At 43.4% G+C, this 18,805-nt stretch overlaps 1 protein-coding gene across 1 annotated transcript; it reads left to right on the top strand.

The window, feature by feature from the left end:
- The first annotated feature begins 15,114 nt into the window (after positions 1-15,114).
- Positions 15,115-17,494, top strand: LOC144249394 (T-cell surface glycoprotein CD1a-like). The gene is made up of 5 exons (XM_077791616.1): positions 15,115-15,175; positions 15,506-15,760; positions 16,461-16,739; positions 16,924-17,202; positions 17,400-17,494. Exons 1-5 carry the CDS (start codon positions 15,115-15,117, stop codon positions 17,492-17,494), a joined length of 969 nt encoding a protein of 322 aa, XP_077647742.1.
- The last annotated feature ends 1,311 nt before the right edge of the window (positions 17,495-18,805 follow it).

Genomic DNA, 18,805 nt, shown 5'->3' with positions numbered 1-18,805 from the left:
AGCATGACCAGGAGAGACCTATTTGAGATAAGAACAGAAATATGTGGTTAGAAAATGGTAGTGCAAGACAGACCCAAACTGAAAATTTCCTTTTTTTCTTTTTTTTTCCAGTGGTGCTGGTTAAAAATATTTTATTGTGAAACATAAAAACAGATAAGGCATAGAACAAATATATAAAATTAAAAAGACAATTTTACATTCAACTTCAATGCAGCAAAGTTGATTGGTTTCTTGAAGCCAAGTCAAGAAAAAGAACATTGCAGTGCTGAGGTTTGGTGTGGTTTGTCCCCCAAAGGCTCATGTGCTGGAATCTTGGTCCCCAATGTAAAGGTATTGAGAGGTGGTGGATCTTCAAGGGGTGAGTCCTCAAAGGCTCTAGTGTTAAATGTTTGATTCCCAGGGTGGGTTTAATGGGAGGTGGTGGAACTTCTGGGAGGTAAAGTCCTTAGGTTTTTGAAAGCTTGCCTTTGAAGGGGATTGTTGGACCTCTGTTTCTTTCTCTTTTCTGTCTTCCTCTTCTTTGGTCCCTGGATTGTGATGTAAGGAGTTTGCTCTGCCATTTTCTCCCCGCATGATGTGCAGCCTTGCCATAGACCCAGAGTGATGGGGCTACCAGATGTGGGCTAGAACCTCTAAGACTCTGAGCCAAAGAAAACCTTTTTCTCTTGGACAATTAATTATCTCAGGTATTTCACTATAGTGATGGAAAACTGGCTAACACAGGATACTAGCCTATATTCATCAGCTTTCTACTGAGGAGTTAGAAGTTAATACGTGAACTCTGAAGGTATCATAGGTAGTGTTTAGTGTGTAGGTTCAACTTCAATCTTCTCTAACATTCTCATAAATTTCTGAATTAAAAACCAGTTGAGATATTCTCATGAGTATGTATGTGTTCTCACTACCTTGGCCATACCTGATTACTTCAGCCCAACTTCTGGTGCTCACAGTGAGCAAGGCGTGTAAACAGTCATCATGTAAATAAAACATAGTCAGTGAAGCTCTCATTCTTTCCTCTGCACTTTCTCTGATATGCTATACTTAGGGTTGGTTAATATGTACTTTTCTCTAGAGTTTTGACTTTTATCTTTCTATTCTTTTAATCTTGTGTTGAATTTAATCATTGGTATGCAGTAGACATAGATTGAAAGCTATTAGGAAATAAATATACAAACAATAGATTTGTTTTAAATTTTTCTTACATTCTTAATTTCCAGGTCTCTTGACTTTCTTTCTTCACTTTTGAAGATTAAAATTATTTATCAGAATCATTGACTTTACCTTGAAGCTTTTACTTTTTTCTTTGTTTTCTTTTTAAATTTATTTTTATTTTTGCCAAAATTTTGAATGTTTTAATGAGGTATGAAAATGATGCAAAATTAGTCATGTACACCACATTGAATTTTCATAAATTGATCATTCACAGATCAAGAAACAGAACACTACGATCACCCCAAAACTTCAACTTGTTCCTGTTCTGAATGTTAAACACTATTCTGATATTTAATAGCATAATTTTTGATTTTCATTCCTCTAAATGCACTATATAGTCTATTATTTTCTAGGATTTGCTTTTGTCAATTATTAAATTTGCAAAGTTCATCCAAAATGTTGCATATATTTGTAGATCATTTATTTCCATTGTGGTTTGTTTAAGTGGATTTTGGTGTTATGTTTTGCTTTTTTGTTAAAGAAACAGCTATTTTCTCTCTTGACATAGAATAAATGGTGATCCTCTAGAGATTCCAAAAATATTATAATTTATGAAGATTGAAGAAAGTATTAAAAGATGAGAGAAGCTCATGGTAGGATACTGCTACTCATATGTGTTTGTAAGTTCATAGCTGATTTGATGGAGACACCGCAGTCTATTTTGAAAGATTTTATTCACATGGTTTTCATAACTTGATATGTTCACTTATTTTGCTTATTTTGAAAGCCTTTATATTTAGAATGAGTCATATGAAATTGAATGGAACTTACCATAAAAAATCAATCATAAATATTTATATGTAGCACATTTTCTTTCTCTTTATTTAAAAAATGTTCTAATTAGTTAAACATAACAATAAAATGCACTTTGACACGTTATACATAAAGGAGTATAACTTCACGTTCTTCTGCTTGTACATGATGTAGAGTTTCATAAGTCATGTCATCATGTATGCACACATGATCATAGTATCTAATTTCTTCTATTATCTTTTCTACCCCCATACCTCCTCCCCTCCATTCACTCCCTTATAATCAAAAGTACCTCTAATCTTCCCTAGCCACCCCTGCTTATTGTGTATTAACATCCACATGTCAGTGAAAACATTTAAAGCTTTGGTTCTTTAGGACTGGCATATTTCACTTAGCATTGGAGTCTCAGCTGCATCCATTTACTGATAAATGCCTTAATTTCATTCTTCTTTAAGGCTGAACAATATTCCATTGTGTTTATATACCACAGTTTATTTGTCAATTCATCTTTTGATGGGCACCTAGGTTAGTTCCATAGCTTGGTTATTGTCAATTGAGCTGCTGTAAACATTGATGTGGCTGTATCTCTATAGTATGCTGACTTTAAGCTCTTTTCATATAAACCGAGGAGTATGGTAAAATGATGGTTCCACTCCCAGTTTTCTAAGGATTCTCCATACTACTTTCCATATTGACTGCAACAATTTGTAGTCCCACCAAAAGTATATGATTGTATCATTTTCCTCACATCTTTGCCAACATTTATTGTTGCTTGTATTCTGTATAATTGCCATTCTTACTGAAGTGAGATGAAATCTTAGTTTTGATTTTCATTCCTCTAATTGCTAGAGGTGTTTAACATTTCTTTATGTGTTTGTTAATAGATTGTAACTTTTATTCTCTGAAGTGTCTTTTCAGTTCCTTAGCCCATTTATTGATTGGGTTATTTTGTTGTTGATTTTGTTTAGCTTTTTGAGTTCTTTATATATCCTGGAGATTAATGCTGTAGCTGATGTGCAGGTGGTAAAGATTTTCTCCCATTCTGTAGGCTCTCTCTTACCATTATTAATCATTCCCTTTGCTGAGAAGAAGCCTTTTAGTTTGAATCCATCTCATTTATTAATTCTTGATTTTACTTCTTGAGCTTTAGGAGTCTTGTTGAGGAAATTGGTTCCTAAGCCAACATGGTGAAGATTTGGCCCTACTTTTCCTTCTATTAGAGGAAGAGTCTCTGGTTTAATTCCTAGGTTCTTGATTCACTTTAAGTTGTGCAGGGTGAGAGATAGAGGTATAATTTCATTTTGCTACATATGTATTTCCACTTTTGCCAGCACCATTTGTTGAATAGGTAATCTTTTCTCCAGTGAATCTGTTTGGCACCCTTGTCTAGTATTAGATAACTGCATTTATGTGGGTTTGTGTCTGTGTCTTTGATCCTGCTTCATTGTTCTACATGTCTGTTTTGGTGCCCATGCCATGCCATTTTTGTTGCTGTAGCTCTGTAATATAAGTTTAAGGTCTGGTATTGTGATGCCTTCCATTTCAATTTTCTTCCTAAGGATTATGTTTGTTCTTTTCTCTTATTTTTTCAAATGAATTTTATGATGGCTTTTCCTACTTCTATGAAGAATATCACTGGTATTTTACTAGGAATCACTTTAAATCTTTATAGCACTTTTGGTAATATGGACATTTTGACAGTACTAATTCCACCTATCCAGGAGCATGGGAGATCTTTCCATCTTCTAAGGTCTTCTTAAATTTCTTTCTTTAGTGTTCTATAGTTTTCATTGTAGAATTCCTTCACCTCTTTTTTTAGACTGATTCTCAAGTATTTTATTTTTAGCAGGGGCTATTATGAATGGAGTAGCTTTTCTAATTTCTCAAAAAAAAAAAAACTTGTGACTCAATCTAGCAAAAGTGGTGAATGACCTCTACAATGAATGCCTTTATTTAAATCTTGAGATTCACATGTATCATTAATTCTAGAAAATTTTCTGTCAAATATCTTTAAATATATCCTCTAAGTATTATGTATTTTGTCTCTTTATGAAATCCTTATTGTACTTATAATGGGATTCCCAATAATCTTTTTACTTCAATTTATTTTTTTTCTTTGGTATGGAATTTAACCCAGAGGCAGACTACAACTGAGTTACATTTTCATTTTATTTCTTTTGAGACAGGATCTCACTCAGTTGCACATGCTCCTCAAATGTGCAAACCTGCTACCTCAGTCTCCAGAGTGGCTGGGATTAATGGCAGGAGTACCTTACCTAGCTAAGCTTCATATCTTTTGATATCTTTTCATTTTCAATAGGTTTTTATCTTGTATTCCATTAGAAGAAACTTTTCAGATCATCTGCTTCAGAAATATTTCAAGTTTATTTTACTTTTTCTTGTTTAATTCACTTTTTTTGAATTTTTTAATATAATCATGGCAATAAGAATTATTTTCAAGGTTAAATATGCTTTACAAATAAACATGGTATTTTATTTTTAAAAGATGTCTTTTTCTTTTTTGGTATGATTTCTTTTCATAACTTTAAGCATTTCAAATGTAATTTCCTTCCTGTGAGTTTTTTTTGTTAGGGGGGAAATAAAATATTTGTTTTGTCTGACAACCTCCATTCATGTTAGATATATTTTAGCTTTTTTCCTCTAGATTTGCACTGTGGCCTAATGTTAAGAAAGGCTTTCTGTATGGGTATACTTCACAGTTTGTTTGAGGGAGTTCTCTTGATGAGCTTTGCTTTAAATTTCATCAAATATCATAGAAATATTGCAAATTTAATTTTTTTTTAATTTTACTATATATTTTGTCCCAATATTATGGAAGTAGTTATTTCAAAACACAATACTCAAAAAAGTTATTTGTAATTTTCAGAATGAGAGAAACAGAAGAAAAAGTAAAGCCAACCTACATTGAATAAGTTGATAGACGAATTCCCTTTCCTATGTAATTGGGTGATGTTTTTCCAGTTTATTCACAGATGGGAATGCAAGAAACCTCCTTTCCAACTGAGACCTAAGAACTTAACTTCAGATTCAAGAGACCAAAACAGCCCAACCCCTCGGGAACCCAGATATGACAATATCTTTCATACACTGGTATCAAATCCTATTTGCCCCTCCTGATTTACATTATTTTTGCTTTGTTCCCAAGAGGACCTCCCTTATTTCACTCCCTTATTTCAGCTCTACATTTAAAAGAGATTAAAATATCATCTCACATTTCCAGGTGTTTTCTACTGGCATGTCTTGTAAGCTATGTAGTGGGCCATCTGACAAAGAATATCATCCCTGTGTCTTCTCTATTTACACAGAGGATTCCAAGAGCCATGCAAAAAATTAACATTCTAGGTTTGGAAAGTGAGTCAAGGAGGAAAGATGGAGGTTAGACTTCACTGAGAGGAGGGAGTGAGAGAGCAGAGATGAGGCCCTGGGAGCTGAGGGAAAAGCTAAGTGAAGAAGGACACTGCAAACCTGGGGGGGGGTGGGAAGGGAGCAGGGAGGAGCAGAGTGGGGAAGAAGACACATGGGTGGGAGGAGAAGGGAGCACAGCATGTCACAAAGAAAATCAGAGCCACAAGGGATGCCTGCTGATACCCCATTCTCTTTAGTCCTTTTACATCTAAGGACACTGAGGCCAGAGTAACCACAAGGTCTTTGCAATTCAAAGCAGGTGTCCCATCAGGAGATCATGACTGTCAGCCTCAAGCTCCTTTCACTACAAGAAATTCACTGTGTAGTGCCCAAACCACACAGGACACATGCAGGGAGCCAGCAAGGGGAGAGAAACCTGAGGAAGTGTGGGAGGGGAAAGGAGGAGCCAGTGCAGGCAGGAAGTCATGACTGGCATGTGGGTTTCTCTGGGAGGGAAATTGAGGTTGGTGTTGGTGAGGTGGGAAGTCAGAGGGCTGAGTGAGATCATGTGGGGTGGGCAGCTCACATCTGAGTTCTGGGGAAATCTGGGTGTGGAAGGAGAAATTCAGGAGTTGTGGTGGTGTGCAGGGGAGCCATGTCCAGCATGTTAGCAAGAACACAAGCCTGCTGGTAGCCTAAGCAGCAATGATTCACGAACAGAAAATCAAAAGAAGTGCATCCTGGATGAATTTAGGGTGGCTGGGATGCCTTGGATGGCTGAATTCTAATCAGCATATATGTTACTCACGCTGGCTTTTCCCCATGTTTTCCTGTGACCTGGGAGCACACAATTTTCTGGTTCTGGTCACTTCCCACCTATTTTGTCTTCTGACTTTCTCCTACAGTGTTGCTCTTTCTCAGCTCCCCCAGCTCTCAGCCTCCCCCAGGCAGCTCCCCATGGTCTCCATCCTTTCCTCTCTCCTCCTCAGACCTTGTCTTTCACCCTCCATAGCTGAGAGCTCACTCAGGGGTGCAGTGGACTGGGGAGCTGCAGATCCTCAGTGGGACTCTGACCCAAGCACCAGCTGCTACCTGCATCCTCACCAGGAGCCACTCTGCCAGGGGAAAGTTGAGGGAAAGGAACTTGGATTTTTCTTTATTTCTTTTTATAATTTACTCCCTTCATTCTTCTATTGTTATGGTTTACATATTAGGAGCCCTCCAATTGCTCATGAGTGAGACAATGAAAGAAGGGTTCAAGGTGAAATGATTGAGAGCCTTAGCCCAATCAGAAAATGAATTCCCCTGATAGGAATTAACTGAGTGATGAGTGCAGGCTGATAACATGTGGCTGGGGAGGTGGGATCCTGGGGCTGTTCCTTTGGGGTATACATTTTGTCCTTGATGAGTCCAGCTCTCTCTCTTCTCCTTGGTAACCATGTCCAGACCTGCTTTCCTCTGCCATAATGTTCTGCCTCACCTTGGGCCCTGAGATCTGGAGTTGGCCATCTATGGGCTGAGAGCTCTGAATCCCTGAGAAATAGAGGGGAAAGAGGACACTTGTTCTGGAAGGGTTGCAAAAACAGCAAGTCACACAGAACATCAGAGTCACAAGGGTTAATAGCTAATATTTAGTTCTCTCTAGTCATTTTAAATACAGGGACACTGAGGCCAGGGTAACTCAATGCAGGTGTCTCATTTAGGAGATAACCATGAAGCTCAGTCTGAATATCCTTTTACTGCAAGAAATTTTCTGTGAAAGAAAAAAAAAACAGGCCCTATGTAGGGAAGGGCAAGGGAGAAAGTTGAGGAAGTGTGGGAGGGGAAAGGAGAAGCCCAGTGCAGGCAGGAAGGGTGTTGGAAAGGGAAGAACTGGGAGAAAGGCTAGGAAAACATGAAAGAGGGAGACCAGGCAGAGAAACACATGAGAGCTGACCAATAAAGGCCACCTCTCCACAGACAAAGAGTGGCAATACAGGCCTGAATTTGGGGACTCTTTTGTGCCAGGCTCAGGAATCAGAGCCTGGTGGGTCCTAATGCAGGTGGTTTAAGGGAGGGGTTGGTGTGAGAGAGGGGTGACACAGCCTTGGGTAGAAAAGAGTGTGGGCAGTGAAAGGGGAGCCTACATCAATCTTCTGTATCTTCCTCTTGCTGAGAAGAGGCAGAGTCTGGACCCTTGTTATGGGTTGAGGCATTGGTGATGGTCAGGAGGTGCCCGTTGATGTTAACTCTGGGTGGCCCAATTTTGCTGAGGGGTTAAAAGTCCTATAACAGAAGCTGGTTCATGGTTTGGTTAGAAATCCTTTGAATGTGGTCTTGAGTAAATCTAATGATGCAGGGGGAAAGCATTAACAGAAGGTCTATGGCAAGGAGAGAGGTCAGGAAATAAAGTGCCCAATGGAGAAGGGGGTTACTTAGCTGCCATTCTTCAGCAGAGGAGAGCTGTTGTTTCAGGTGTTCAAGGTCCTGTTGGAGTTGTTTTATCTTGTCCTTTATTATACCAGACTGATTGACATAAAAATAGCACTCCAGACAAAGTCTTCCTTTTTCAGCAATAAGAAGATCAAGGCCCCTTTGATTCTGCAGACACTAATGAATGAAGCTGAGATTGTATGGTTAGAATGAGGAGGAGGGCAAACACAAAAAAGGGAAGGAGGGCACTCATGGTTCTGCAGTGTCCTCATGGCTCTCAGAGACTGAAGGAAGATTGGGGTTTCTGTCCTTGGAGAAATGCAGCTTGAGAGGACACCCACAGGTGTCATTGTGTAAAGGGCAGAGAAAACCATTTTAAATGAAAATTATGAACCCATTATGAGATGCTCTCAAGTTGGGATGCCAAGAGAGTGGTAAGAATGACCTGATAGGGTCCAGTCCATTTTGTAAAGAGTTGAGAGGAGGAGGGACCTGTTGAAGGGTAAAAAGGTAGCAGGGCACCAGGAGACACAGTGGGAGAAGGGGAAGAGGCAGAACTAGGCTTTGCCAGAACAGCATCGCTGTTTTCACAAAGAAGGTTCTTAATGTGTGCAAGAATGGGACAAAAAGATGAGAAATAGAGGTAGTGGAGAATCAGAGGGTGGTGAGCTGAGCAGAGAGATAGGCTGTCCACATAGAAGCTCACAGGGGGAGATCTTAAGTGTCTTCTTTTGAGAGCCTGTAATCTAAGAAAGGCCAAGGGAAGGAGTTTAGACCAATCTAAATGTCCACCTTGCCAGAGAACTGGGGATGGTAAGGGATATGAAAATGCCAGGAGATGTTGAGAGCCTTAGCTACAGACCTTGAGACATGGGAAGTATTATACTGGAGTGGGGAGGGGAGGCTCAATAAAGAGAAGACAGGTGGGTGGAGATTGAAGGTGGAATTTTTGGATTGGGAGTTCCCCATGGTGAGTTGGCATGTAGTAGTGACTACAGGTAGTTGTTCCCATCTCTAGGCCAAAACAGAGCAGGGGGCAGAAACTATAGAGGGGACAGGAGTGAAAAGTGGTCATCACCACAGGATTCACTGTCCCCAGGGCTGAAGCCTTGTGGGGACTGAGAGAAGTTGGTCATCTCCTGCTACTTCCATAGTCCCAAGTTTGCTCAGTAGAGCATCTTGGTTGCCTGGCCAGGGCTTTCATGAGCTCAGCTGCTGAGGGCCATTGCCAAGTAGGAATGACACATCGAAATTTCCTTGCCAGCATACCCCATGTTAAATGGACTTGCCTTGGACATTGCATGTGTCTTTGAGAAAGGTGACCCTGCTCAAGGATCAGGGTGGATCCAGGATTAGGGTGTATCCTGCAGGTTTTAAGAAGTATCCCGGTTTAAGATAATTTGGGTTTAAGGCGTTCCTGGTTTAAGACAATCTGGGTTTAGGGAAGTTCCAGGTTTAAGGTTATTGCTGCTGGGAATAGGGCGTTCCTGCTGCCTGAGTTCCCGTTGAGTTCTCATGGAATTCAGAAAGTATTTTGGGACGGGCAGAACGGGGATTTCCCCAGAACGTGTGTAGAGGCCGGTGTGAGTTCGGGAATAAAGAATTGCTGTTTGAATCTACAAGGTGTGTGGTGGCTCCTGATTCAGTGCCCAGCCAAGACCGATGCACTCAGCTGAGGAGCTGAGAACCAAAACCAGACAGTGAACTTGCCAAAGGGAAGGGATGTGTGAGAAGCCACCCATGGTCAGATGTCAGGGGCAGCACCTGTAGAGGCACTTAGGTGTCTGGAAGGGCAAGAAGAGTCACTTGGTCACCAGGCCTGGAAGAAGGCAAGAGAGAAGAAGCCAGAACAAGTTCCAATAAAAGCGCTGGTTGAATGGAAGAAGATGTGTGATGATTATCCTGGGCCCTCAGGCCAGGGTCCCAAAACAGCTCAAATCCCCAGAGGCAAGACCAACGGGAGGGCCTGGGCCTGGATACCAATGAAAGAAAGGTGTCCAGGACTAATCAACACATACCTGGGCTAAGCAGATGTCTGAGGGGCTGCTCTATGCAGAGGAAGGGAAAGCAAGGGGAATGAGTAGGACTAAGGAATCCCTTTTGCTAGAGGGCTTCAATGATAGGCTGTCAGGGTAGGAGTGTTTGTCAGGAGAGTGGGTATTATGATTGGACAACAAAATGGAAGGGGTTTTTGAGATGGATGTGAATGGGCTCATGGTGCCAGGCAATATAAGGACTTGAGACATCCCAGACAGTAGGATCCACCTTGGCAGGGGGTAATGGGAAGGCACTGGCAGATGGAACACAGGGGTTGGTCCTAAGGTAAGGGTGAGGATCAAGGGAGCAGCAGGTGAGTCTAGATGGAAGCATATGTGAGGGGATAAGGAAAGTGTGGCTCCCAACTTTGTGAGGATGTCCCTTCCCATAATGGGGACAGGGCACCGTGGAATGACCAAAATGGAGTGAGTAAAAGCTAGAGAACCAAAGGCACAAACAAGGCTAGATGTTTTCATGGCTGGTAAGGTTTCATAGAACAAGTACTAGGCCCCCAGAGCTCCTTGAGGACTGAATATGTAGCCCCTGAGTCTAGGTGGAAGGAGACAGGCCTACCTGAAAGAGGCTGAGTTCCCACGAAGTGAGGGTAGTGGTCCGGTGGTGGAGACCTGGGCCTCATCTGTCCTCTGTAGCCAGTCCCATGAGTTTGAAAGGGGGATCAGAAAGGCTGGATGGCCGGGGCCTGCTGTGAGCTCAGGGACAGTCAGCAGCCCAGTGTTCCTTCTGATGGCATTTAGGACAAGGGCCCTAGAGGCTAGTGACATGAAAGAGACCAGTGCAGTGACCCATCTGACCACACCTCTAACAGGGTTAGGGTGGTCCTGAGGGAACCTTTTAAGGCCCAGTGGAACCAGGGACAGATGCTGAGGCTGTACAATGGCTTGAGCAAGCATGTGATATTTCTGCTTCTGGGCCTTCTCATCTCTCTGTTACACCTTAAAAGTTACTTTCAGGACTTCAGCTTGGGGAGTTATGGGACCCTTCTCAAGGTGCCCTAGTTTGGTTTTAATATTGGGGAAACTCTTTGAAAAAAAGTAGGTCTCCCATCTGGAGTCTCAGGGTCCAGATTAGTGTACTGTAATAAAGTCTTGGTCAGGTGATCTAAAAGTGCTGAAGGGTTTTACTTCATCAGCATAATTTCTAGCTTGCTCCCAAACCCGCCTGTACTTCTCGCTCAGGAGGGTATTAGACAAGATAGGACCCAAGCAGGTTTTCCATCTGTGAAAGATCTGACAAAGAGAAAGGCACATGAACCTGGATTACACCATCTCCTCCAGCCACCTTGCATAGAGGACTCAGAGATGCAGGTTTGGCAGTGGCAGCCCATGAATATGTGATGCAGCAGGAGGAGAGAAGGGCAAAGGGACTGAGGGGACAGTTGCTGAAGAGGCTTCATTAGACAGAGAGGGGAGGTGAGAGCTAAGAGAACTTATGTGGAAGAGCAAGAGTTGCAGAGAGAGGGCTTAGAGAGAGGAGAAAGCCTGAATGTATGATCTCTTTCCATTTTCCCAAACACTCACAATAGTTGAATAGATCCTGGATAACACTGGGATCTAGAGTGCAGTTAAGCTGCCATTTAGAGTTGTTATCCAAAGGATATTGAGGCCAGATCTGATTGCACAAATGAATAAGTTTTGGGGAGCTTAATTCTGGGATGAGAAAGAGAGTCCCTAGGATAGCCAGAGGCAGCCTGAAAGACTATGGAAAGGAATGGATGAGGACCCGCACGTGGTGAGATGTAATCCAAGGCTGAGAGGTCTCACCGGGAACAACTCCCAGTCACCCTTGGTGGTTTTTTCTCAAAACCCAGGACCCAAATGAAGGAACATCTATAGACCTGCTCAACAGTAGGGATCAGCCATAGCTGTGAAAACATGGCTGGGGATCCCCCCAACACGGTAACTCTGGAAGTGCCAGACAATCAATGGTCACTTTATGGGACCTATAGGTCATTTAAGTCAATCAGAGACAGGGGTCTTACCTGAAATGTCTGGGGGTGGGTGCAGAGAGGGCATTGGGCAGAATGGAGGGCCTGGTTTCACAATGGTGTTGGGATCAGGGCCTGGGGATGCTCTGTGACCCTCAAAGAGGGGAGCAAGCACACACTGGGGAACCTGATCCCAGGATTTGGCAACAATGAAAGGAAAGTGAGGAACCAGGAGACAGGGGAGCAAGAAATGAAAGACGGAGACCAGGCAGAGATACACAGGAGAGTTTATTTGTCAGAGTTGACAAATAAAGGCCATCTCTCCATAAAAGAGTGAGGCAATGCAGACTTGGGGTTCAAGACTTTTATGGGGGAGGCTCGGGGATTAGATAGAGCCAGATGGGTTCTAATGTGGACAGTGAAGGGTGGGGTTGGTGTGAGGGAGTGGTGAGCTTTTCCTGGAAAGGCTCTTGGGTGGGCAAATGGCGACTGTCACTTAAGATGGCTGCCCAGATGCTAACAATGACCTTACAAAGGCTATGCCAGGAAGTGGGTTTCTCAGGAGGGAAGCTGAGGTGGGTGTTGGTGAGGTGGGAGCAGACAGATGGCAAAGTGAGATTGTGTGGGGAGGGGAGTTCATGTCTGGGTCTGAGGAAAGCTGTGTGTGTGGGGAAGGAGAAAATCAGGAGATGTGGTGGCATGGAGGGGAGAAAAATGAGACATTTTAGGAAGAACATAAGCATGCTTGTTCCCTAAGCAAAAATGATTCAAGAAGAGGAATCCTGAGGGAAGGGCTTGTGACAAAGGGAAGAGTCCTGGATGTCCCTGGGATAGCTGGATCACCCTACCTGCCTGAGTTCTATTTGGCATGTGTCCTAATCACCTAGATTTTCCTCATCTTTTCCTGTGACCAGGGGGCACACCACTATCAGTGATCTCTATAACATCTCCTCTGTCAAAGATGTTCTCTTTCATTTTGGTCCTGGACACTTCCCACCTATTTTGTCTCTTGACTATCTCCTTCAGTGTTGCTCTTTCTCAGCTCCCCCAGCTCTCAGCCTCCCCCAGGCAGCTCCCAATGGTCTCCATCCTTTCCTCTCTCCTCCTCAGACCTTGTCTTTCACCCTCCACAGCTGAGAGCTCACTCAGGGGTGCAGTGGACTGGGGAGCTGCAGATCCTCAGTGGGACTCTGACCCAAGCTCCAGCTGCTACCTGCATCCTCACCAGGAGCCTCTCTGCCAGAGGACAGTCAAGGGGAAAGTAACTTTGACTTCTTCTACCCCTCCCCTAGTTTAGGTATGAGGTGTCCCCCAAATGCTCATGTGTGAGACAGTACAAGAAGGTTTGGAGGTGAAATGACTGGGTCATGAGAGCCTTAACCCAATTAGTGCATAAATCCCCAGACAGGGACTAACTGAGTGTATCTGCTTTGGCTGGGGAGGTGGGTTCCTGGGGGCGTGCCTCTCTCTCTCTCTGCTTCTGGGTGGCCATGTCCAGAGAAGATTTCCTCAGCCACACTCTTCTGCCATGATGTCCTGCCTCACCTTGGGCCCTGAGGAGTGAAGGGGGCCATCTATGGACTAAGAGCTCAGAAACAGAGACCCAAAATAAACTTTTTCTACTTAAAATTATTTTTTTTCACAGAAGCAAAATGCTTACTAACCTCTTCCTCCCTCTCCTGCTTCTCTAATATCCTTGTCCTATTCATTCTGGCTGCTATCACAGCAAGCTGGGTGGTTTATAGCCACTAGAAAATTATTTTTCTGAAGTCTGGACGGTTCACGATCAAGGTAGATTTTGTTTGTAAAGGGTCCTGCATTTTGGTTCATCAAAGGCTCCTTCAGAATATTTTTTCCATGGTGGAAGGGTAATTTGGTCTCTCTGGGCATCCTTATTATAAAGTATTAGTCTCATTTCTGAGGTTGAAACTGCATGACCTAATTGCCTCTCAAAGGCCCACCTCCTAATACCATCACATGGGTGGTTAGGATTCCGATATATGAATTTGGGGAAGACATAAAGATTCAAGTCATAGCAGGTTTGTGCTCAAAAGGTAGGGGTGGGAGTGCTCTTAAAAGTACTAACATACAAAACTTCTTGATTTCTATGGAAGGTTATGTCTCTGTGTTTTTATTTAGTTTCCCAATGTTGCATCCCTTGGTCACAGAGATACTCTCAGGATGATTGCAGGAACTCTTACCACCTGGGTCCTCCACTCCATGACGTTAGACAAGCTACCCATTGGCTGCCTGGTTCCTGCTGCCCCAGCTATTCTAATTGCCTGTGCTGGACTGAAGGGTGAAGTTAATCTTCCTTTTCCCAATGGTCACCCCAGTACTTTGTACATGGGTAACCACTGAGAAATTGGAACCAAATTACATGGAGATGCATGTGATAGTTGGAACAAGAGGCAAGTGGCTCACCCTGACTGGCTACAAAACAATTTGGTACAGACATTGAATAGGATAGCTGCACCTAAGTTCTACCAACACACTGTTAGGTGTATGTCCCCTTCTCCAATTGTGCCTGAAATGCATAAAATAATGGTAGAGGTTGATGACAGAAGGGGCCTTCAGTGAGACATGGTCAGTGCAGTGGTGGCAGGATAGAGGTAGATAGAAAGGCTCTAGAGTTGCCAAAGTCTGAGACAGTGAGGAGCAGGTGGAGGAGTGCTGAGCATGCAAGTGAGGCTGTGGGAGGAAGAACCCTTCATAAGCTGAGGAGGCTTCTATGAGCTCCCATGCAAGTTTCATTGAAACCCATATTAAAATAAATTACTATAAAATGCAAGGTGGTGATCACAGAGAATTAAATGTGTTACTACTTTGGCTGAATGTCCCATGGAGCCAGCCCTGGATACATGATCCACAAACTTAGTAGGTGATACTGTTTCAGAGGACAATCATAGGGGCTTTTGCAAAAAGAAATAAAGTAACCAGTGATGTCAAAGATATGAATGAGGTGCAGTGCGGGGGTGGGGCAGTGAAGAGAACACATGGGGGATAATTCAAAATTGTTACAATAAGAGAAACACTTAAGATCCTGGGTTCCATATCGAGCAATAAAAGTGTTCCTAGAGGTAAGGGACTTTTCAGAGCCACACAAGACTTGTTCTATAGCAGTTGAACTAGGGGAAGATGACCAGGATGGAAATTCGTGACAGTGAGAGAAGTTGGAAGACTGGGCAGGGAGTCAGAATAGCTGGGGAAATGAGAAACTGAGTAGGTGCTCAGGGTTTGGGGAGGGAGCAGATTGTCTTTGTTTCAGGCAAAAGAAGTTTGTCTTTTGGTTGAATAAGGAAGTCAAAAGAGGCATCTGTGGGGGTAGATTTATTTCGAACAGAAATCAAAGGACAACTACTGCATCTGCATCTGCATCTGCAAGGGCCATGCTGTTTCTGCTACTCCCCTTGCTTGCTGCTCTCTTCCCAGGAGGTGACAGTGATGTTGGTAAGAACTGGGGCATCTGACCAGATGGGTGTGTGTGTGTGTGTGTGTGTGTGTGTGTGTGTGTGTGTGTGTGTGAATGGTAGTTTCCCCTGCACATACCTGGAGAGAACCAAGCTGGCCCCATTCTGAATGTTCTTACTCAAGCCCTCTGTGCTCTCATGGAGGCTGTGGAAAGAGCGTGGTACTCTGGGGGCCAGCAGATGTCAGCTAAGGTAATTGTGGCTCTCCACGTTTCCAGATTCTGAGTCTTCCCATGGGGGCACCTACTTTCCCAAGTCTCTCCCTCCCAGTGTCACATTTCTGCCTATTCCATCTATTATTTTGCCACAGGGTTTGAGGAGCCTGTCTCCTACCAACTCCTCCAGACGTCAACCTTTCACAACCATTCCTGGACACATCTGAGCACAGGCTGGTTGGGGGAGCTGCAGATTCACAGATGGAACAGCAGCCCCGGTGCCTTCATTTTCCTGTATCCCTGGTCCAGGGGCAACATCAGTAATAAGGAGTGGCTGGATCTGGAAAGGATGTACCAGTCATACTTCCTTGAACATCAAGGATTTTATATTTCTCAATTAATGTTTAAAGGTGAGTTTAATTTCCCTTGATGGGGAGAATAAAGGGATGAGGGGTGGGCATCTTAGTGACCTTTCATTCCTCAGGGAAACAGCCTACTCAGCTCTGAAATTATTCTATTCTCTTCAGCATAAAACTGCAATCACACCCTGGGCACATGTGATAAACAGAGCCAGATTCTTCAAAAACTTCAGGTTTTTTTGTTGTTGTTTGTTTTTTGCCACTGTGACCTGCTCTCTGATTGCCTGCAGGGCTGTGTTTCATTATCTCCCCTCAGAGGCAGCCTGTGGCCACCCTTTTCTCCAGTCTTCAATCAGGTGCCTTCCGCTTCCTTACTCTTTGGTTGACTCCTTAAAGTGTGATTTTCTCTCCCATTTAATTCTTCAGTCATCCCCATCTAAACTGCTATGGTTACCATGGATACATTCACCCTGGTTAGTTAAGGTCTCTGCTCTCTCACATGAAGTCTTTCACCCCCCACTATCACTATCACCTTTGAACAATCCCCTCCCTTCCTCATATTATCATCTCTTCCTCCACCTCCAGCTCCTACCAGTTCCCCTTTCTGTGAACCTCTGGTCAAACCACACTTGGGTCTTTTCTCTTAAACTCCAAAAACTCCCTTTTGTTTTTATTGTCTTTTGCTTTCATCTCATCCCATTTTCTCCTTTTTTTTTCTTTTCTCCTCTAATTCATGACTCTTCTTCCCCAGATCCCTTTGATCTGCAGATTGCAACAGGCTGTGAACTGCACTCTGGGAAGGGCTTCCTAGGCTTGAAGCAGGTAGCTATCCAAGGACAGGACTTCGTGAGCTTCCAGAATGAAACATGGTCACCATCTCCCAAGGGTGGAATAAAGGCCCAGAAAGCCTGCAATATACTCAATCTGAACCAAGTCCTTACACATATGGTACATAGGCTCCTCAGTGACACCTGCCCGCGTTTCGCCTTGGCTCTTCTTGATGCAGGGAAGGCTCATCTCCAACGTCAAGGTCAGTCTTGTAGCCCATCTCTAAGAATTTTTTTCTATTTTAAAGTCAAATTCGGAATAAAAAGAGGATACCGAGTGACATTTCCAGAAGGGGGAAGTATATATCCATGTGGTCTCATGTGGAGTTCTGAGTCTCTCAGTGTATGTTAGAGTCTGTGTCTGGATGTGTTTTCTGTCCTTTGCAGTGAAGCCTGAGGCCTGGCTGTCCAGTGGCCCCAGTCCTGGGCCTGGCCGTCTGCTGCTGGTGTGTCATGTGTCTGGATTCTACCCAAAGCCTGTGTGGGTGATGTGGATTCGAGGTGAGCAGGAGCAGCAGGGCACTCAGAGAGGTGACATCCTGCCCAATGGTGATGGGACGTGGTATCTCCAAGCAACCCTGGATGTGGCAGCTGGGGAGGTGGCTGGCCTGGCCTGCAGGGTGAAGCACAGCAGCATAGGAGGGCAGGACCTCATCCTCCACTGGGGTGGTAAGAGTGGGACCCAGGCTGGAGATGGGGGGATATCTTCTAGCAGAGCATGAGGACCAGGTAAAAAATTGGGATTCACAAATTCCAGACCTAAAAAGAAGAAAAATATGTAATTCAAAGAATGGATAGATTTAAAATGAGGGATCTATACATGCAGATTGAAACAACATCCTGGTGTCCACTTGAATCTGCAGCACCTCATAGTGCCCTGGGCTTGATCCTCTTTGCTGTGATAGTGGCCCTGGCTCTTCTGACAGGTCTTGGATGTTGGTTTATAAAACGCTGGTGAGTGCTTTGTATCCATGTATTCTGTTCGTCCTCCTCCCCAATGGTTTTTCCTTATTTTTTTGACTTTTTTTTTCTCAATTTTCCTTCTTCTCCTGGCCACATTTCTATTTTCTCCTCCATTCTCACCTCCACCTTATGAAGGTCTGTTATATTTTTGTTCACTTAGGACCCACTGAGAAGCTCCCTGCAGTTCTGGCCCTCTGAAGTGAGGACCCAGTCTACACCTGAACACCACAGGGTGATGACATCACTTCTACTCTCCTTGTTAAAACTTTCCATCATTTCTGCTCCATGATCATTTACCAATATGCTCAATGTAATCTTGCCGGATTTGTTGTTCTGGTCGGGCTTCTGTGACTTCAACTCTGAATGGAACAGGATGTTTGCAGTGTCAGCCTGGTTAGATGTAATTGATCATCAGATTCATTTCAGCTGTCACATCCTCCAGGGGTCCTTCCTTGATCCACAGTGGGAAGCAATCTCCCCTCCGTCTGTGCATCCCCACATTTCAGCTGTACCCCTCTCTGCCTAGCATCTGTGGCAGGTGTGTAGGTTCATTTCTTCTTTTAAGTTTTTAAAGTTTAGAGCAAAGCACATGCTTTTTGAGTATCTGAATCCCTGATGAAAAGTCTCAATAAAACCTGTGTTGGATTATGTAAGGCTTGTAGTTTTTCTTTTGTTGTTGTTGTTTGTTTATTTTATTTTTTTTAATTTCTCTGCCTTCCTGACTCCTGTGTTGTAGTTGATACATTTGATGCTCTTCTTGTTAAGTCTTGCTTTGCCAGGAGACTTCATGCATTCCTAGTTCTATATTTTTTTTCTGAGTCTCTGAGGAGATACACAGTTTTGCCTCTTACCAATTCTGTTTTTAGATTTTAGGGAAATATTAGCATAAAACTGTTGCTCCAAGAACTCTAAACCAATTGAGCAGGGGAGAATGAAGGTCCTCCATATTCAGTGTGGTTTTTGGTCAAGCAGAAGATTCATTACATGGGAGTTTTATAGAAATGTAGACTCTGTGGCCTGGTCTCAGACTTACTGAATTCCAGTTTTCATTTCAACAAAATCATCAGAAGATTCACAGATGCATTAAAAGTTGAGAGGCACCTCATGGTGTACCTGAAAAATGGCCCAAGGGCATCACTGAAGAAGGAATCAAAAATGAGGAGTCAAAGTGCTGCTCTTGAGGACTTAAGTAGGTCCAAGTGAGTAAGGAGCATTCTCAGGAGTTATGTTCTCTACAATTGCTGCTGCAAACACTATTAGTGAACACTGAGCCATACTCCTAGGGTAAATAGAGGGTTAGTTTCTG

The sequence above is a fragment of the Urocitellus parryii genome, chromosome 11 (assembly GCF_045843805.1).
Source record: "Urocitellus parryii isolate mUroPar1 chromosome 11, mUroPar1.hap1, whole genome shotgun sequence".
NCBI classification, from domain to species: Eukaryota; Metazoa; Chordata; class Mammalia; order Rodentia; family Sciuridae; genus Urocitellus; species Urocitellus parryii.
Note: the sequence above shows the minus strand (reverse complement) of the source record. Positions and strands in the feature narration are given on the sequence as shown.